This window comes from Pelodiscus sinensis, chromosome 2, assembly GCF_049634645.1.
Source record: "Pelodiscus sinensis isolate JC-2024 chromosome 2, ASM4963464v1, whole genome shotgun sequence".
NCBI classification, from domain to species: Eukaryota; Metazoa; Chordata; order Testudines; family Trionychidae; genus Pelodiscus; species Pelodiscus sinensis.
The window spans coordinates 194,667,184-194,686,155 of NC_134712.1; the positions used below are offsets into that span (position 1 = coordinate 194,667,184).

Below are 18,972 nucleotides of genomic sequence, written 5' to 3' on the forward strand. Positions count from 1 at the left end.
TCAGCAGGAATCGATGAAATTCACCTAGGGATACTTAAGGAACTAGCAGAAGCAATATTGGAACTGTAGCAATTATCCCCCATGACATTCTCATCAGCACAGTAGGGAAGTGTGATCTAGATGAAATTACTATAAGATGGGGGCAATACTGGTTGAAGTCTGTACTCAAAGAGCAATGGTTTTTCATCAGGCTGATAGGACATATCTGGTGGGGTCCTGCAAAAGCCTGTCCTGGGTCTGGTACTCCAGTACTCAATAGTTTTGTTAGTGACCTGGATAATGGAATGGAGACTATGCTCATAAAGTGAGGGTGACAGCAAGTTGGAAGGGTTTCCAGCCACTTAGAGAACAGCATTAGAATTCAAAACAATTTTGATGATTGGAGAACTGATCTGAAATTAACAAAATATAATTTAGTAAAGACAAAGCACTACAGGTAGGAAGGAAAAATGAAATGCACATCTACAAGACAAGGGATAACAATCAAGACGACAACACTGCAAAAAAAAGATCGGGGGGAGGAGGGGTTTAAAGTGGACGACTACATTGTTGACTCATTCAAATGAAGCTGTGAGAGGCCAGTGTTTCTAGTGTGTATCAGCAGGAAAGACACTGGAGGTAAGTGTCTCAGTCTATTCAGCACTGGTAAGCTCTCAGATGCAATACTGTGTCCAGTTCTGAGCACCACTCTTTAAGAAAAATGTGGAAAAATAGAGTCCAGAGGGGAATAACAAAAATGATAAAACATCTGAGGGGTAGCTGTGTTAGTCTGTAACTTTAAAAATGAGTAGTCCTGTGGCACCTTAGCAAATAGCAAAATAATAGATGGGATCATGAGTTTTCGTGGCTAAGCCCCCTTCTTCAGGTCTTCTTCCACTCCAACTCATCCGATGAAGTGGATTTTACCCATGAAAGCTCATGATCCTGTATAATATTTTGTTAGTCTCTATGGTGCCACAAGACTACTCGCTGTTTTTAAAATTATAAAAGATTTAGAAAACCTGATCTACGAAGAAAGGTTTAAAACAAAATGTAACGCTGGGCATGTTTAGTCTTAAGAGAAGAAAATTAGTGGGAGACCTGAGAAATCTTCAAATGTTAAGTGTAGTTACAAAGAGGTCTGTAATCAATTGGGGGCATGTCTACACGAGAATATTATTTTGAAATAATTACATTGGAAATATTTCAAAATAGTTATTCTGGAAGTTAAGCTTATTCCCCCAAGGAAAGCAGGATTGCAGATTTCAAAATAACCAGCCCGTTATTTCGAAATAATCGGGTAGTGTGGTAGTGTGGACGCGTCACTTATTTCATAATAAGTGCGGGGTTATTTCAAAATAACTCCCTAGTGTAGATCAGGGCTTGTTCTCCCTGTCCACTGATGATAGGAGAAATAATAGACTTGATACAGCAAGGAAGATTTAGGTTAGCTATTAAGAAAAGCCTTCTAACTAGCAGGATAATTAAGCATTGGAATAGGCTCATCGGGGCATGCCTACACTAGGAAATTATTTTGAAATAACTCCCAAAATAATTATTTTGAAACAACCTGTCCACACTGCAGGGAAGCCTTGAAACTAGTCCGAGGCAGGCTCCATTAATGTGGACACGCTACCTCAACTTAGAGCCCCAGGAAGCACTGGGAAGTAATTACTTTGAATGAGTTGGGGGAGCAATTATTTCGAAATAGCAGCAGTGGAGCATCCGCACTACTGCTATTTCAAAATAAGCATTATTTCTCGTCGAAAGCAGGAGTTATTTTGAAGTAAGGGGCTGGTTATTTTTAACTAATAACAGGCTCGGTAGTGTGGATGCTCTGCTTGTTACTTCGAAATAACTCCATAATGTAGACCAGGGCTCAGAGGTTAATGATAGGTTAGAAAAACACCTGTCAGAGCTAGTATAGGTTTATTTATAAGGGGCTTGACTTGAGGAGGTGAGCCCTACACTTTTATGATTTCATAAGTGGGGTTTAGGGAGTGGGAGTAAGGCAGGTGGATTTTACCTCTGTATATGACACTGGGGAGACCAGTATTGACATACTGCCTTGTTTCTAGTGCCCAGATTTTCAAAAGGATGTTGGAAAAACTAGAGAGAGTGCAGGAAAGACCCACAAAAAACTATCCAAGGAGTGAAAAAATATTGGAAAGCTCATTCTGTGTAACTTTAACAAAAATGAAGAGGCTATTTGATTACAGTTAAGTAACTTCATGGTGAGAAAATACCTGGCACGAGAGGGCTCGTTAACCTAGCAGAGAAAGGCATATCAAGAACAAGCCTCAGGAAACTGAAGCTAGGCAAATTCAGAGTAGAAATAATGTGCACATTTTTTTTTAAACATTGAGGTGATAATCATTGGAACAAACTGCCAAAGGGAGGAGATTTCCCCTCACTTGATGTTTTTATGTCAAGACTTCATGCCTTTCTGGGAAGTATATTCTAGTCAAAGTTACAGGGGTAACTGGGTGAAGTTAGTTGCCTGTGATTTACAGGAGGTAAGATTAGATGATTTAATGATATGCTTTGGCCTTGAAATTTCTCTCTCAAAATACATTCGTCTCATAAAATGTTTTAGGAGTCTTTACCTCTGTCCCAATACCAAATATAGTTGTCCGTTAAAAAAAAATTGGAGGCTTCCCCTCTTCTGCATTCAGCTTTCCTCTCTAATCACCCTCTTCTGGTAAAGAAATTTTGGCACTTAAAATGGGAAATATTTCCATTTCTTTGACTTTAAAATATGAAAGCTACTGCACGATGAGTGACCCTATCAAAGATGGGAGAGACCAGGAGTGGCCAACCCATATAACAAAGAGAACCAAAACAGGAGTGAAAAAATGCGAAGAGCCGCACCAGAATTGTCAAGCAAAAACAAAAAAAATTCAAAAAAAGGAGGCTGCCCCTTTAAGACAGCCACCATCTTGGGCGCCATTTTTAAAACCCCGCAACTCCGACCCAGTAAGCACAGAGAAGCTGGGGGAGGGGGAGAGCTGGCAGGGGCTGTGGGCGTGCAGGAGCGGCTTCATGAGCCGCGCTCTCGGGGGGCAAGAGCCACATGCGGCTCGTGAGCTGCTGGTTGGCCACAGCTGGATAGACTGCAGGATACTGGAGTTTATCCTGTATATCTGCACTGCTGTGACAGCACTGGTTATAGCATCGAAAACCAGGAACAGAACATACATCATTTAAGCCATGTCTACTCTTGAAATTGATCGACAAAACTTTGGTTGTTGACGGGTGCTAGCTTCCCCCCCACACCTCAAAGAACGTAAGTTTTGCCAGGGCAAGTGCGAATGCTGCTTTGTCGGCAGGAGTGCTCTCTAGCCGAAAAAGCAAAAGCTGCTCAAGGGGGTAGAAGTATTTTGTTGGCAAAAATGCCAATCCACTGCCTTCACACATGTGGACTTTTAGTGACAGAATTGTGTCATCACAGCCTTGTCACTAAAAGCTAAGTAATGTAGACAAACCCTTAGATTTATTTAGATGGCTGCAGTTTCTCACTTGTATCACTACTCTCACTTGTGCAGACACAGACTCAGTGAACAGTAATGGCAGTTGTTCCCTATGTACCATTTTAAGAACTCAATCCTGTGTAGATAAATAACATGAAAGAATCTGTCATGGGGCTGACTCACCACCATGGCGCCTCCAGCTGGTTGCTCTGGGAATTAGCTTATTGGGCTGGCTGGACGCCTCCCTCTAGCTGGTGTCTCCCCATGTTTCTCTTTGACCACGGGGTCCTCTTCAGGACACTGCCCTCTGATAGTGCCCACTGCAGTCTCTCTGTGCCCACTTCTGGGGGATGGGAGGGTGTTGTTTACTTCACTGCGCATTCCAAGGTCCTCCAGTTCTTCTCCCAGGGAACGCCCAGTTCCCCTGTACTCACCTTGCCTCAGTGACCCACTGCCAGTCTCATCTAGCCCCTGCCTCAGGGGCAAACAGCAGTCTGTAATGGCCACTCATCACTGGCAAAGAGGTTTGGACCTGCTGCCTTTGCTTGACCTGGCTGCTTCAGAACCTGCAGCCTGGGAGATTGCTTGGCCAGAGCTTCCCAAGCCCTGCCTTCCTTCCTCAGCACTGCTCTACCTGCTGGAAGCCTCCTGTTTCCCTGGCAGTCAGGTCCCTACTGCTCTCTCTCCAGAGCAGTAGTCAGTCCTCCCTCTTCCTCCAGGAGTCCTTTTTATAGCCCCTAGTTGGGCCCTCATTAACAAGGACTGCCTCAGCTGGGGCTTCACTCTCAGCCCTTGTTCAGGGCTGGGGTTTTGCCCTTAAAGGTCCAGTGCAAAGCAAACGCCCTGTCACAGAGTCTAATGGGAACTAAAGATCCTTCTTAATATAACTTAGAATTTGAATGGCACTCGCATCATGGAAGTGAAGCCAGTCCCAATAGCTGCTACATAAACCAAACGTGGAAGAGCCTGATAGATGTAAAATGTGAACTTTAAGATGTAAAATCTCTAGTTCTCTAGTCAATATCTGCATTTACAACATTTTAGGTTAAAAATATAGCACAGGCTGATTCAAAAACTTGATCCTCTTGTTCATGCTTGTGGCTTCTGAAGCTCAAATGTAGGTCATAGCTGGTGTTTTCACAGTGGGACATCCACTGTTGTATAGGGCTCGAAGACATTCTGTTCTATAGCTTCTTTCTGGAACAAAATAATACACAGATTAGCTCTTAATGGTGACTTTGTCAAACTGGGTTTAATTCTGCAGTCTTGAAATGAAATTTATCTTAATGGGAGATTATACTGAAAAATAAGGAATGTGCTAAATAAAAGGTTCTTCATATTGTGCAGGCACACATCAAGTAGAATGCCATGGTAACCAGAAGACAGCTAAACAAATATAAAGCCAAGTTCCCTTTTGTAACTAATTTTTATCAAATTGTTCTTGATGAGGAAGATCAATCAAATCAAATATTCATTACCTGTGAACAGGACTGCTCAGAGAACGACAGAGGTCTGGGTCACTTTGAGTTTAGAGGCTCCTGATGTATCTAACTTCTCATAAAACTAAAAGAATATAGGAAAATGCACACTTGAGACATTTATTTATTAACAATTGAGTCATTATACCAATAGCATGTGTATTAAAAATGTAACTTTAATTGTGAGTTCCCACTGCAAGCAAAACTCTTCATTTTAGGAATGCTTTTCTGACTTTGTTGTGTGCAAACTCATTTATAATTGAAGAAAAATCCAATTTACATGCAACATCACTGTTAATGTTAAGTATTGTGAGCTCATTCACATACTCTTGTCCTATTGTAGAATGCTGAGTTTTTTACTTGTTTTAACACATTAACTGTGCATTCACCTGGAGCCACTGGTGTAGGGAGACTGACAAAAATATATAATGCAATTGTGATACTAGGAAATACTGTTGACAGGCCGAGATCAAACATTTCTTGAAGCAGTTCTTTGTCTTGCAGTCCGATTTAAAGTTAGTGGAATGTATACGTTTCAGAAAGACAGTCTTGTCACAGAGAACTCTTGAAATTTCGTTGTACCTTTGTTGAAACTGTTCAGCCACTAAATATAGATTTTCATCACTTAGTTCTCTGAACTCCCAAAGGAATCCAAAAAGGGTACAAATTTATTGCAGTGACTGAAATAGACATGTAAGACCAGATTTGAGGGAGTCAATAATACCACCAAAAATTGACTTGATAGTGTCTTTCTGCACCAGATTGAGATGTTAGGCTGTGATTGATGGAAAACTCAGATGAAATGTCAATATTCTGTGCTACTGATTTGGATACAGAAAAGATTGATCATGAATCTTTTGAATATCTTTAAGATGACATTCAGTGTTATCCCTCTCAACATCTAATATAGCATTGCATGCTTCAATTACAAGATTAGTTATTTGTATCATTTTTAGCAGCTTCATCCACATTGATGACATTAAAACGTATTCAAATTTGGATGTATATTTCGGAATTGACTTAAGCGCTGTGTGAACCTGTGCTATGAGAGTAAGAAATTCAAGCTCACTTAAAGCATTTTTCACAGAGTCCAAATGCTATGCAACTGGTTTAATGGCACCAATTTGTGCTAACCATCTCCTTGTCGATATGCCATGAAGGGAAAAGGCAGATGCCGCATCAGAATTTCCCACTTTTGAGGATTGTTACTGAAGAGGTTGTGCAATTGCTGGATTGTTCCAACGTCCGTGATCGCTTTCTTGCATGATTCAGCATAATCAACGCTGACAAGACTTAGTGTGTGATAGCCACAACTGGAGAAAATACAGTTTGCATTTTGCTCAAGAAGGACTGCTTGTTCTCTGTTGTACTTCCCAGCCATATTGGATCCACTGCCATGGACCAATGCAGACTTGAAAATTTAATTTGAAGCCTTCCAGAATTTGTAATACATGAGCGGTGATTTCTTTTCCAGGTTTTTTTTTTTTCCGTGAAATTATCGAACAAAATGAATCATTCAATTGAAAGCTTTGAACTTCCTTTAACTTTAAGATATCGAACAACCAAGGCTGTCTGTTCTTTATGAGAACAGTTTGGAGTTGCATCAGTAATAATTAAAAAGTACTGCATGTCATATCTCTTCAAGAATTGTTGTTGGCACAAATGTCCCACACAGCTCAATAAACTTGTTTTGTATTCTGGTAGACAGATAATGGACTTGCATGTGTTTTCACACTCTCGTGATTCATGAACATGCTCAATATGTCCTGATAAAAGTGGGTCATACTTGCTAAGAAGCTCATGTATTCCAAGGAAGTTTTTGTTTGTAGAGTCATCAATACATTGACTGGAACAAACAAAGCCAATCCCCGTTCAGAAAGAAAAAGAATGGCATTCAATATATGCTCAAGGAGTTTTTTCCAGTTATCAGTTTCTGTGTTTATTTCACTCAGGAGTAAGTTTTCAATTGAAGTGTCAGTTAGTGCTGCTCTAATAGCTGATTTCCATGTAACATAGTTATCTTTATGTAATACTGAAGTTTCATGTGCAAGTATTTGGTCTTTCAACTTCCTCTAACCTCTGCTGATGCTCTAACTGGATGGATCAGATATTACTGAGGCATTTGAAGTATTACTGTTAAAAAATAAAACAGGGTACACAGTACAGAACCTGCTTTTCCATGCTTCAGCAGACACAGTCTCTTGTGTAGCTCTCACCATTTGGAAGAGTTTTTGTCAGCAGCCTAGTAGGGAAAAACATGATTTTCAGCATCTTTCAATATATTACTTGGAATCTGAAAACTAACTTTGAGAAACAAGTGAATTTGAGTAACATTGTTCTTCTCAAGAAGTCCAAAAGCAGGTTCTGATGCCTCTTTTGTTACACTGTGTCCTGTACTAGTCATAAGTTCTTGCTTTTGCTGCACAGCATCTACGAGGTCTTCATTTTCTGCCTGCACAAGTGGGTGTCGTTCACACACAGTCTCTAAATCGAGTGTAGATTCTGCATCTATCACTACTTTGGCATTTCTGTGTCTCAATTAATGACCTCCTCATTTTGAGTCAGTGGCATTGAAACATTATTTGTGGGTACAAAGTTTTCATAATCAGAACTGGAAGTGTCACTGTCAGTATGGTCATCGTCGGATCTCACCGAACCGTGGCGAGCCCCGCTTGCCAGCCACGCTGTCCGGCGATCTGCGCATTGCCAGATCGCCTGAACCCAGCTCTTCTGGGTTACAATCTACTCGCCACAGGCGAGTAGATTATATTATTTGTTGAGCACTGATCATCGTCTAATGACTGAGATGTCTTTTCCACAAGGAATGATGTTATTAGCTTTAAACTGTTAACTGCTGCTTCACTCTGTTGCTTTCACTGTCTCTTACTTGCACCCCTTTCAAATCTTTGCTTCATTTTTATAAAGGCGTTTGTACAAAGTCAACTCTCTCTGCAATCGTCTCTCGATAAATGCTTTTATTGTGCACCCACATCCCACCCCGATCCCAATGAGTTTCTACGGGGTGTCTCGTCCCAAAAGCCATTCCAGTCCCTCTCAGACTGGCTGGTCATGCCTTGAGCACGGGGGCGTGGGGTAGGGAGACTCCGGCCCACCCACTCTCCTGAGTTCTGACCCAGGGCCCTAAGGCAGGAGACAGAGGGAGAAGAAGAGAAATAGCACTGAGCTGCTATCTGCTCTGCTTCTGTTGGTGAGAGGACGTGTTTTTGAAGAGGTGGTTTGAAGATACTCAAGAAAATGGGAGCACATCACAGAGCTGCTGTGTCTGCACAGGGTTGTGAGTGTCCAAGGCTGGCTCTGACAAGCCTCTTCTCAGCGGGTGGGGTAGTAACCCCTAAACTCACCCGCTCTCAGGTTCCACGGCCCCGCCGTGGTCCACTTCTTATCCCGCCACCTTTGTTCCCCTCTCCCCAACTACATCGGGGTCCGGGTTACCCCACTCGGTGTCATGACTCCCCTCCTGCCGGCCTCCATCCTGCCTTTCCCCTGTCCTTCTTCGGGCCTCCATTTCAAGGTCCCCGCTGTCCCAGCGGGTGACGTCGTCACCTGTTGCCATCGGGCCGTTGCTCTCGGCCTTGATGTCTTTAGCCGGCGCCCCCACATTGGGTTGCCTGGCTGTGACGTCATCCGCCTGCGCTGGCCGGATCTTCTGATCGGCCTTCTCGGTGTCGGGGTCTGGTCGGGCTTGGGCTTTGGTTCCTGCATGGTGGCCCCTGCCGCTTCCCCGCCAGCCTCTTTGCCCCCCAGTCTCCTCTCCTGAGGCCTCCCCGGACTCTCCTGAGTGCACCCCATCACAGCGTTCTTTTAAAACATAGCAACACATAATAAATTAATTCGCTAAAGGCTATCAGTTATACAGAATTTTAATTATAATATTTGTTGTGAAGTATATACAATAACGGTTTGGGGGCGTTATTTACTACAGCCCTTATAGCCTTATTTCAAAGTCTTGAAATTTCATCTGCTAACATGCCCCTATTATTAAATTCCTCTAACTGGAACAACTAGAATTAAAAGTTTATTAGCACAAAAAGCCTTTAAAGGTGAATCTAAAACTGATTGAAGATGTACTTGCAGTTGAACCTGATACGGTTATTGTATACAAAAACACATCATAAAAAACAGGAATACAAGTTTCCTATGCAGAGATAAACATCTCTTTTAAAGGTTAAACTCACCCTCAGACCGAGCAAAATCACTATACAGTAACAGAATTAATTATAACTTTAGAGGTTTTGAAACTATGCGAAGACTGTAAACAGTGTTTCATAATGTAGAATCATTAATCACAGAAGCTATTCCAGTCATGCAGATAAAAACTCAGATGTGACCAAAAAATTGGGGAAGGCCCAAGGTCCCATGATGATTTAAATCAATTTTTGCAGGTATATGCAGTTTCTTTGTTGTCTCCATTATAACTGCAAGGTGTATAATAAATGGAAATGACTTGGTAGAAAAATGTCAAAATTTGAGGCCCCTTTGTCGCCTGGGCCAAATGGCCCTCATGGCCCCTGATAGGGCCTGTCTGTGTGTTGTCCCTTAAGATATCCCTGCAGAATTAGATTGTTTTCTGACTTTCATAGTGTCTGTTCTGATCAAACCAGTGTATTAGCAGTCTTCCACAAATAACATACCTGAAACTAATTAACTGCTCACACAAAGAATGTGGGGCATTAAAAACCTGTTGGCACAGGGCCAGATCCACAGCTTATTGCCTGTGTGTAGTTCAGTTGTTTTGAATAATTCATGCTGGTTGAGGATAAGGGCTTTTAACTTTTCAATTGGACAGTAGGTACCTCTGTTTAACTCTTAATAGCCTGATAGTTTTATTTCATGATATTGAAAACCAGCAATTACCTTTTGTTTAATGACCAAAAAACAGTGGCTGCTATCACATCTGCCTATGATAGTTTGCAAGAATTATGGCAACTAAGCACTCTGTTTCTGAGAAATATGTTAGAACAGTGCTAGTCGTGATGTAGGGCAAGTTTTAAGTTAGCACAGTTAGGGCAAGTTTCTTTGATTAAATAGAATTGTCCACACTGGAGCACCACCACGCAGTTTATGTATGAAGGGTATATGTAAGAGTCTCTAGACACTAGAAAATGTTGAAGTAACCCTAAATATACCTGTGTAGTTATGACAATATAGCGAGAGAGAGTCTTCTAAGTGTATTTACAGTAATGCATACTATGTGTTAGTCTTTCCAAGGACTAAGCCCCTGCTCAGAGGACCATCTAAGGATGACGAATACAGGTTAGGGAAAGAGGAACAGTAGATCGCTCTATATACAAGCCAATTAATTCCATAGAGGCAGTATGGCAGAAGTGAGTCTTAAATATGAACAGAGTAGAGACCTTGAAGATGGGCTCAGAGGTAACATAATATCCATACAAAGGTTAGCGTGGAAGAAGGCGTGGAGGTGATTTTGAGAATCTGATAAACTAAGGTGGCTGAGACCATGGGTGGAAGAGATGGGGGAGGTTTATTACAAACTTAACCAGAGATGAATGGTATGTAGAGCTTTGCAGGTTGCGAGAAGCTGAAATGTGATCTCACGTGATTATGTAAGCAACACACCTGCTGGGTGTGGTGCACTGTCCCATCGAGTGGCACTGGATGACTCCCAGCCAGCAGCCCAGCAGGGTTCTCAGGCAGGTTTCCTGCCTGCTCTTTCCTTGCACAGGCAGCAGGGGCCATGTGCATCTGTGAATAAGAGCCTGAAGGATAAGGAGAGTGGTGCTTCACGCTGCCTCTTCTTCAAAGAGGCAGCTTCTATAGGCCAGAAATTGGCCAATGAGATTGTGCTGGGGGCAGTAGCAGCATGTGATGCATGATTCCCTCTTCCCCTGGGCTCATAGCTGAGAGAGAGAGAGAAATGGCTGCAGCAGCCACTTTTCTGAGTGGTAGTGATGGGGGGACAAGCAGGCTATGTCTACACTGGCGGGTTATTGTGCAAGAGCGGCCGTTCTTCCAGAAAGCATCCACACTGCCCGCCTGCTCTTGCGCAAGAAGATTTACAGTATGGCATGGTAAGAGAGGGCTTCTTGTGCAAGAGCTACGCTTTTTTTTAACAGGTGTAAGCCCTCTTGTGCAGGAGCTCTTGTGCAAGAGGGCAGTGTGGATGCGTGGCAGGGATTTCTTGCGCAAGAAAGCCCTATGGCTAAAATGGCCATCAGAACTTTCTTGCGCAAGAGAGTGTCCACACTGCCATGGATTCCCTTGTGCAAGATGTTTTTGTGCAAGAAGCCGCCAGGGTAGACATAGCCGCAGAGAGTCTGACTGAGGTTTCCCGCTGCATCCGTGGGCCAGATCTGGTGGCTTGGCTGACTGGATCCGGTCCACAGTTATATTTTGCTCAGCCCTGCTGCAGAGACTCATATTCTAAGCTCCAGAGGTCCCAGGTTTGAGTCTGTCTATGCTGGCACTTTCAGTAAGTCAATGGAGGCATTCAGAGAAAGTTATGTGATCAGCCAGGTGGGCAAAGACGTTGGAGTTTAGCAGCAGCATTTTGAACAAAATGAAGGGGGCAGAAATTGCAGGGTCAGTGAGGCATGTTAGGATACTAGGCAAAATACCTACCCAACAAACTATATATGCTCCCATCCACAGATGTATGCATATAATAAGATTTTAGTTATTTATCTACAATAGAGTGTTTTTTACTTAAAGTTAGCTGGTTAATCTTCCTAAGTATATTAACTGGCCGCTTGGCTACTTCAAATATTTGTATCCTGGTAAAGGCATTTGAGGAATTTCCAGATTAGTCTTTACATACTGGCAATGGTTGAAATATTTGCAGACAAACCATAGAGGGAAAACCAGGTTCATTCACTTAGCAGTGACTATGATAACTCTTCTCTTTGCACAGGCAGTTAAACTGACAGGCAGCCTCTCCTACCACTTGTGCTTTCTGCATATTTTTTGTCCTGGTTCCAGTTATACCATTTGAGAGATCACTTTTTTTAAACTGCAATAGAGGAAGAAGATTACAGTAGAATATTTAACATTCCTGTGAATCTCTCTGCTCTGGTACAGTGCCTGTTTCTGAGTCAGCAGAATGCATCTAGGTCAAGTGTTACTTTGCATCAGAGTTGTTCAGTATCTTCCATTTTCAGAGTCTAACCAGTCTTATTATCAAGTCACAATCACCTTCTCTTCTCCCCCTCCCTGCTTACACTTCTGCCTTCACAGTTGCGTATGGGATGGCTGCAACTCACTGTAATTTAACTGTGTTTTTCAAACTCCAAATAAGACTAAACTGAACTGACCCACTTCTCTTTCACCAATTGCACTTAACTGATATGACAAGAGAATGAGACGAATATGACAGTGGAATAATTGTTCCCCAGCTAGAACTAATGATTTTTTGAGAGCCTGTTGAAACCCTAGTCAGACTTGTGTTATTCTTTTCCCTTTATTTTTTTTAGGATGGCTGTGGCTCCTCCCAGTTATTGTTTTGTTGCTTTCCCACCACGCACTAAAGATGGTCTTGTCGTGTTTGGAAAAAATTCTGCACGGCCTCGAGAAGAAGTCCAGGAGATAGTCTACTTTGCTGCTGCTGCCCATGATCCAGGAAGCAAAGTTGAGGTAATGGGCTTCATGGTGCTTAAAATTACAGTGTAAAGCAAGTGACTTTTCAAATGTTGCTTCTTGTATTCCTGTCACACCTTGGAGTCTGTATTCCCTAAACTCAAATTTAAAAGGTCCAGAATGATTGAATAATGCTTCATTCTAAGGTGGTCTACCAGAATATGTTGTAGGAATTGGGGAGGGCTAATGAGAAGATTCTGGAAAGCAGGCAAATGGCAACAAAATTCTTTCAGTGTAAAGCTGAGGGGAATCTTCTGGCCATTTTCTGCAGCAGACAAGCTGACCTGTTTACAACTTAGCTGCTTGTGCAATAATCTGTACTACTTGCCAATACTCACTTTTCTGTCAGGGTGAAATTCTCTTAATGAGCTGGGAATAGCAACAAATATTTGTTCCTTTTAACTGACAAATCCTTTCAAGCATCAGAAGGGATGAGTTGTTTGGTGCTGATCTGGTCCAGTTAACTCATGTCTCATTTAAAGGTGCTACAAATCTCTAGCATTTACATGCCCGGAGTTAAACTACTGAGCTTTTGAGACTGCAGAAATGCTCTTTTATTAAAGGGCCAGATGCTGCTAATTGCAGTGGTGCATTGACACGCTGCAATAAACCTGTGCTGGTCTGTAGAACGTAGCAGTGTTACTGTAGCATTCCTAACAGTAAAGAAAACAAAGTGTACTTGTAAAGTTGAGTTTTAGAAAATTAAAAATGGAGAACAAGGCTTAAGTAGAGTGTTGTACCTTAACGTAAGAGAGAAGCACTGCACATACACCTTATTGTACTACTGAGGAATCTTGCCACAAATGTTGTTATACCATTGTAAAAAATATAAATGAAGACAAATACAGGACCGGGGAGGTCAGTGGCTCCTCTGTTGATGGACTCCAGGGCTCTCCCAGGATGTCACAGCAGCAGGGGCACCATTTCAGATTTTGGTGGGGGAGGGCCAACCCACGATGGTGACAGGGGAAGAGCATGAGAACATAGAGGGATGGACTGAGGACAGAGACTTGGTCAGTGTTACTGAGCATGCTCAGTACAAGCCAAGCCCCAAATGGGAAGAGGGGGAATTAACCCCATCTACCCTCCCCATTCCCCACATCATCTCTATCCAGGGGCTACCAAGTCACTGGAAAACTTTACTTTTTTTGGTAGACAACTTAGCAGTTAGCTGACAGAAGCCCTGGATCTAATTCCTATATAAAAGAAAGAAAACTAAATAAATAGTAGACCCACTCAGCTCTAACACTAACACCTTGTGGCAGGTCACCTAAAGAACACGGCCTTAAACTTTTTAGCCTTATAATTTTAATGTATATTCTTATTTTGTTACTGATTCTGTAACAGATTCCGTCAGGACTCCTGGGTTCTATCACAGCTTTGGAAGGGGAGTGGGGTCTAGTGGGTTACAGCAAGGGGGCAGATACATTTCAGTTCTATATAAAAACATCAGAATGGCCATAATGATCAGACCAGTATCCTGTCTTCCAACAGTGGCCAATGCCAGGTGCTTCAGAAGGAATAAACAGAAGAGGCGATCATCATGATCTAGCCCCTGTTGCCCATTCCCAACTTCTGGCAAACAGAGGCTAGGGACACCATCCCTGCCTATTCTGGCTAGTAGCCATTGATGGACCTGTCCTCCTTAAACTTATTTTGTTCTTATTGGAACCCTGTTTTGGTTTGGGTCTTTCCACCATCTCCTGGCAAAGAGTTCTACAAATTGTTTGTGAACAAATAATTTATTTTGTTTGTTTTAAATCTTCTGCCTGTAAATTTAATTGGGTCAGCTGCTTATGTTATGTTAGTGAAGGAATAAAAAACATTTCCTTATTCTATTTTTCCACACCATTCTTGATTTTCTAAAACATTTAACATATTCCCTCACTCTTTAGTCATTTCTTTTCTTTAGTCATTTCTTTACCCCTAATCATTGCTGTTGCCCTCTCTGTGTCTTTTCCAAATCCAGTATATCTTTTTTCAGATGGGGCGACCAGATCTGCATACAGCATTCAAGATGTGTGCATGTCATGACTTTGTGTGGTATTTTGTTTTATTTTCTATTCCTAACGATTCCCAACATTCTGTTTAGCTGTTTTAGTTTTTAGACTACCAGTGCACGTTGAACAGATGTTTTCAGGGAACTATCCACAGCGATTTGGTATCAGCTATTTTGTATGTTTAGTTAGGCTTATGTTTTTCTATGTGCATTACTTTGCACTTATCAACACTGAATTCCATCTGCCTTTCTGTTGCCCATTCACCCAGTTTTGTGAAATCCCTTTCTAACTCTTTGCAGTCAACTCTGGATAAGTCCCTGTTCACCCCTTTCTCAGGAACATTTGTAAGTTTCACAGCAGTGATCCAAATGCAAATCCTAGCAGCACAGAGCTCATTCCTACTTCCCCCTATCTTTTAAGTGGAATAGCCAGCAATGTTTTCATGATGATCTAACAATCCTTCAATTGCCTAAATGCTCAGCCTTTTGCTATTCTTAATCACCTGCCCTTCTCTTTTTATAACAAACTCTCTTCCCCAAAGGCAAATCTTCAAGCAGCTCAAACTCTGTTGCATTTAAGAACTCCCTCAGAGTCAGGGCATGCAGCTTTAAGCAGATCTCAAGTTTGAAATCCAGGCGTTCCAACCTCAGGAGGGAGCTACTGCCCCCCAGCCTTCCATAAATAGCACCCTTGCTCAGCAAACCCAGCCAGCTCTCCTTTGGGCTTCACATCCCCTCCCAGCTCCACTGATGGCCGGCCGCTGGGCTGGCTCCACTCCTAGCCATAGGCTCCCTGCCCCCAAGCCCCCTCACACACCAAAGGGCTGCAGGGATGTGCTGGGAGCCGTGTGCAGAGCAAGAATGTCCAAGAAGCTGTTTTAGCCCTGCTGAACTGCCATTGATGGCAGGGTCCCCCGACCCTTTTAAATTGCCCAGGGCTGGGGGATGCGCTGAGGCAGGCACATTGGGAGTAACAGATCAGACTGTGGGAGAGACCCAGCCCCAAACTTTGGTGAAGCTGGGCTTCCGGGCCAGGCATACTTCTGCAGCCCAGACACCCCTCACCACCCCTACACTGTGGCACTAATCACAGACCAGAAGCTCCTTGTGCTAGGTGCTGTACAAACACACCCCAGAAAGGTTGTCCCTTCCCTTGAGGTGCAGACAGTCTAAGTAGAGAGATAACACTATGTGTAGTGGGTACTGAGGATGTTAAGTAACGGTTAATTTAGTAGTCGAGTAGTTGATGGAAATTCGAGGGGCATTGCCATACAGCTGATCTCTGGCTCAGATGTGCGGCTGCTGCTTTGAAATGTTGAGGTGGCATTTCATAGTGGCAGCCCCGCACAGCTGATCCCAGGATCAAAGGGCTGCCCCTTTGAAGTACTCCCTCTCTTCCCTCCCTCTTCCTCCCTCCCCTTGCTGCCTCTATCTGATAAAGTCAGGAATCAGGGGGAATCAACTAGTCGATTGGCTATCCGATAAGCATTTGCTTATTGGATATGTCAAGGCCGATTCCCCACTCTGGCACGATGAATGCAGAAGAGGGGGCCTGCAAAAGTACCCGAAAATCTTATCTTCCCAGGCTTTGGTATAATACCTAGATTTTGGGGATAAAAATCCGTTGCCTCCACCCAAGTAATGGTAAAAAAACCAGGGAAGAAATCATTTGGGAAATCTCAGCCCTGAAGTAAAACCAGGACACACAAATTAACCACTACCAGGTTAATAAAAAAGAAAGAACTTCTGTTATCACCACAATACTCCTGTTACAAGCATAATGACTAGATGGAAAAATCACCAATTAATATACTCATGGGGGATTCCCATGGGTCAAAAACTTAGTTACAAAGGAGAGGAAAACCCATTTTTAAATGCACAGCATCAAATTCCCATTCCCAAACCATAAAACAATAAAACGGATTTATCTAGACTTTGCCCTGCTTACAGATGGTGAAGAGTCTTTTTTTGGAGATGGACATGTCTGTCCCCCTCAGTATCTAGAGCAGGGGTTCCCAACCTTTTTCGGTCCCCGTGCCCTCTTGGCTTTTAGTAAACCTTCCCGTACCCCTTATTCAATATGAAAGGAAATAAATTCTAGACTCTAGAATCCACAACTTTTTTCACTAACACTACTACTTTTGGAATATTTCAATTAGGATAATCTAGTTATTTATCAAATATTCCCCGTATCCCCTTGACAAGCTTCTCGTTCCCCCTGGGGGTACGTGTACCCCAGGTTGGGAACCCCTGATCTAGAGAGTCTGCTGCCCAGGGACAAAAAGGGAAAACCCCCAAAATTCCTTTGTCTCAGTTTGAAATCCCTATCTGCATGTCTATTGGCTGACTGCTATTTGGCTAGGTACAGTTAACCCCTTAGTCCCCAGGCTGACCATCCCTCATGACCATGACAGGATAGTTGACTAGTCCAGTGTTTCTCAACGTGGGCCATATGGCTCCCCAGAGGGCCATGCCTTACTTCTAGGGGGCCACATGGAAAAAAATGGAACATAAGGGGGCTCAGTAAGTTTCTGAGGGGGCCACCCAAACTTAATTGCCAGGCATATGATGAATGAGGCTCAGAAGGGGGCCATGAGCAAAAAAAGGTTGAGAAACACTGGACTAGTCAACTAGTCCTTAACATCCCTTGTGGGTACAGACTTTCATAAAATTAAATACTAGGGCATTGGTGCAACACAAAATATCTTAATAGCCTGGGAGTTTATTTGGGGCATCAAATTTATGCTATATGTAAGATGGAGCAAAGTTTGAAGATGGCACCACATGAAAACTGTGAAGAAACAACATTGGACAAAGGGCCACAGCAGGTTAATATTTTTTCACCTCCTACGGGTGTAGTGTTAAATAATAATTGGTCACAGGGGAAGCTGATTCAGCTGATATCTTTCACAATGTAATCACTGCAAAATTCATCATGTTTGTCGGTTTTGTGTCTTGCAATCATGGCTCCATGGAAAAGCATGCATGTTTAGTCTTGTCTTTATATGCATTCTTCCTAGTTCTAACTAACACCAAATCCAAAATTATTCTGGGAACTGGCATGCCTCATTGTTCATCACTGCATCTTTTGTATGGTGCATCACACAGGCATACTACAGAATTTAAATTAATTTGTACTCATGTCACACCTGACTGTAGTAAGTTTTGATGTCATGTTTCCATTGTCTTCATGGAATTAAATAGGCTCTGTCTGATGACTTTGCTACTTCATTACATTTTTCTCCATTAGTGCAACTATAAATTGATTTGTTGCCCTCCCTTTAAGCCTAGAATCATAGAACCATAAAACTAAAAAGGGGAGAGACTGGTGTTAGGTTACACAAGAACAATTTAAACAGATTCAGCCATCTAAAGATGTGCTCTCTAGAAATGCTAGCATTGGGAAAATATTACCTCTTGAAATACCTTTGTCTGATCTAACCTGGCCATTTCAAAGGCCTTTTCCAGATAACTTGATAATGCATCTGATATTCCTTTTTTTTTTTTTTTCATTTGCTGTAAAACGGGAAGAAATCTGAATTGAGTAAGAAATGCCAGGGGTTTTGGTGCATTTGAAATGTCAGCTTACTATATTTTGATAATATTGCTGTCTTGAAATCCAGATGCTATATTAAACTAGCAAAAACCACCTTTTCACTAGGATTTCAGGTATGCTGACTTTTTGCTGTCTAAACAGTCTCACGTGTATTTTGCTTTGGGTTTCTATTACCTGAAACTTGTGCATATGTTCCAGTGCAAAGAATCCATCTAGCATGTATATTGTTGTTTCAGGTAGCAAACAAATGTACACTTTCAGCCCCATACACAGTCTTAATTGGATTGGACAACAATTCCCTATATGTTGTCAGATTGTCTCACTAGAAACTCACATACTTCGAGAGACCATTTATAAATTCAGCTGTTTAATTCTTAAAAAAAAAAAAAATCAGTCGTGAAAGACTAAACCCACATCGAGCAAATTCACAGAGCTGTTAATTTCAGTCGCTGAGTTAAAAATAGTAAAGAAATCTTATGAAATCACCATTGGTTGCCTCAGGAAGCACTAACAGATTCCATAACATTTTCTAGAGCTGTCAGTTGTAGCCTTTGCTTATTTTTTTGCTGTAACTTTGTCTTTGACACTGTTAAAAAAAATGTTTGCTAACCAAACAGGACAGAGAATTCAGTGATTGAGTCATAAAGGGATGTGTTAAACTTTCAGATTTGCAGGTTTTTTTAAAATAAACAACTGGATCTTTGTTGGGACATAGTCTTCATCCTTGTTTGCTTCTGTTTTCTAAATGAACACAATTTCTCACAGTCTTATGCTGTGGCTTTATGTCTGCTTCCCTTCTATGGTACTCATTCCATAAGTTTTACTTGTCAATTAAAGTATTTAATGCATTACATTATATTCACCTTGACTTCTGACTTA

The 18,972-nt window shown here is 42.1% G+C and overlaps 1 protein-coding gene across 3 annotated transcripts in view; it reads left to right on the plus strand.

Annotated features, from left to right (window-relative positions):
* SCRN1 (secernin 1) overlaps positions 1–18,972 on the plus strand; it is a 70,229-nt gene that overhangs the window by 15,310 nt on the left and 35,947 nt on the right. For all 3 annotated transcript variants that reach the window (XM_075922136.1, XM_075922135.1, XM_075922134.1), the window contains one exon: positions 12,376–12,535. In XM_075922136.1, the coding sequence (XP_075778251.1) occupies positions 12,377–12,535 (159 nt within the window). In that variant the 5' untranslated portion in view covers position 12,376. The remainder of the gene's footprint in view (positions 1–12,375; positions 12,536–18,972) is intronic.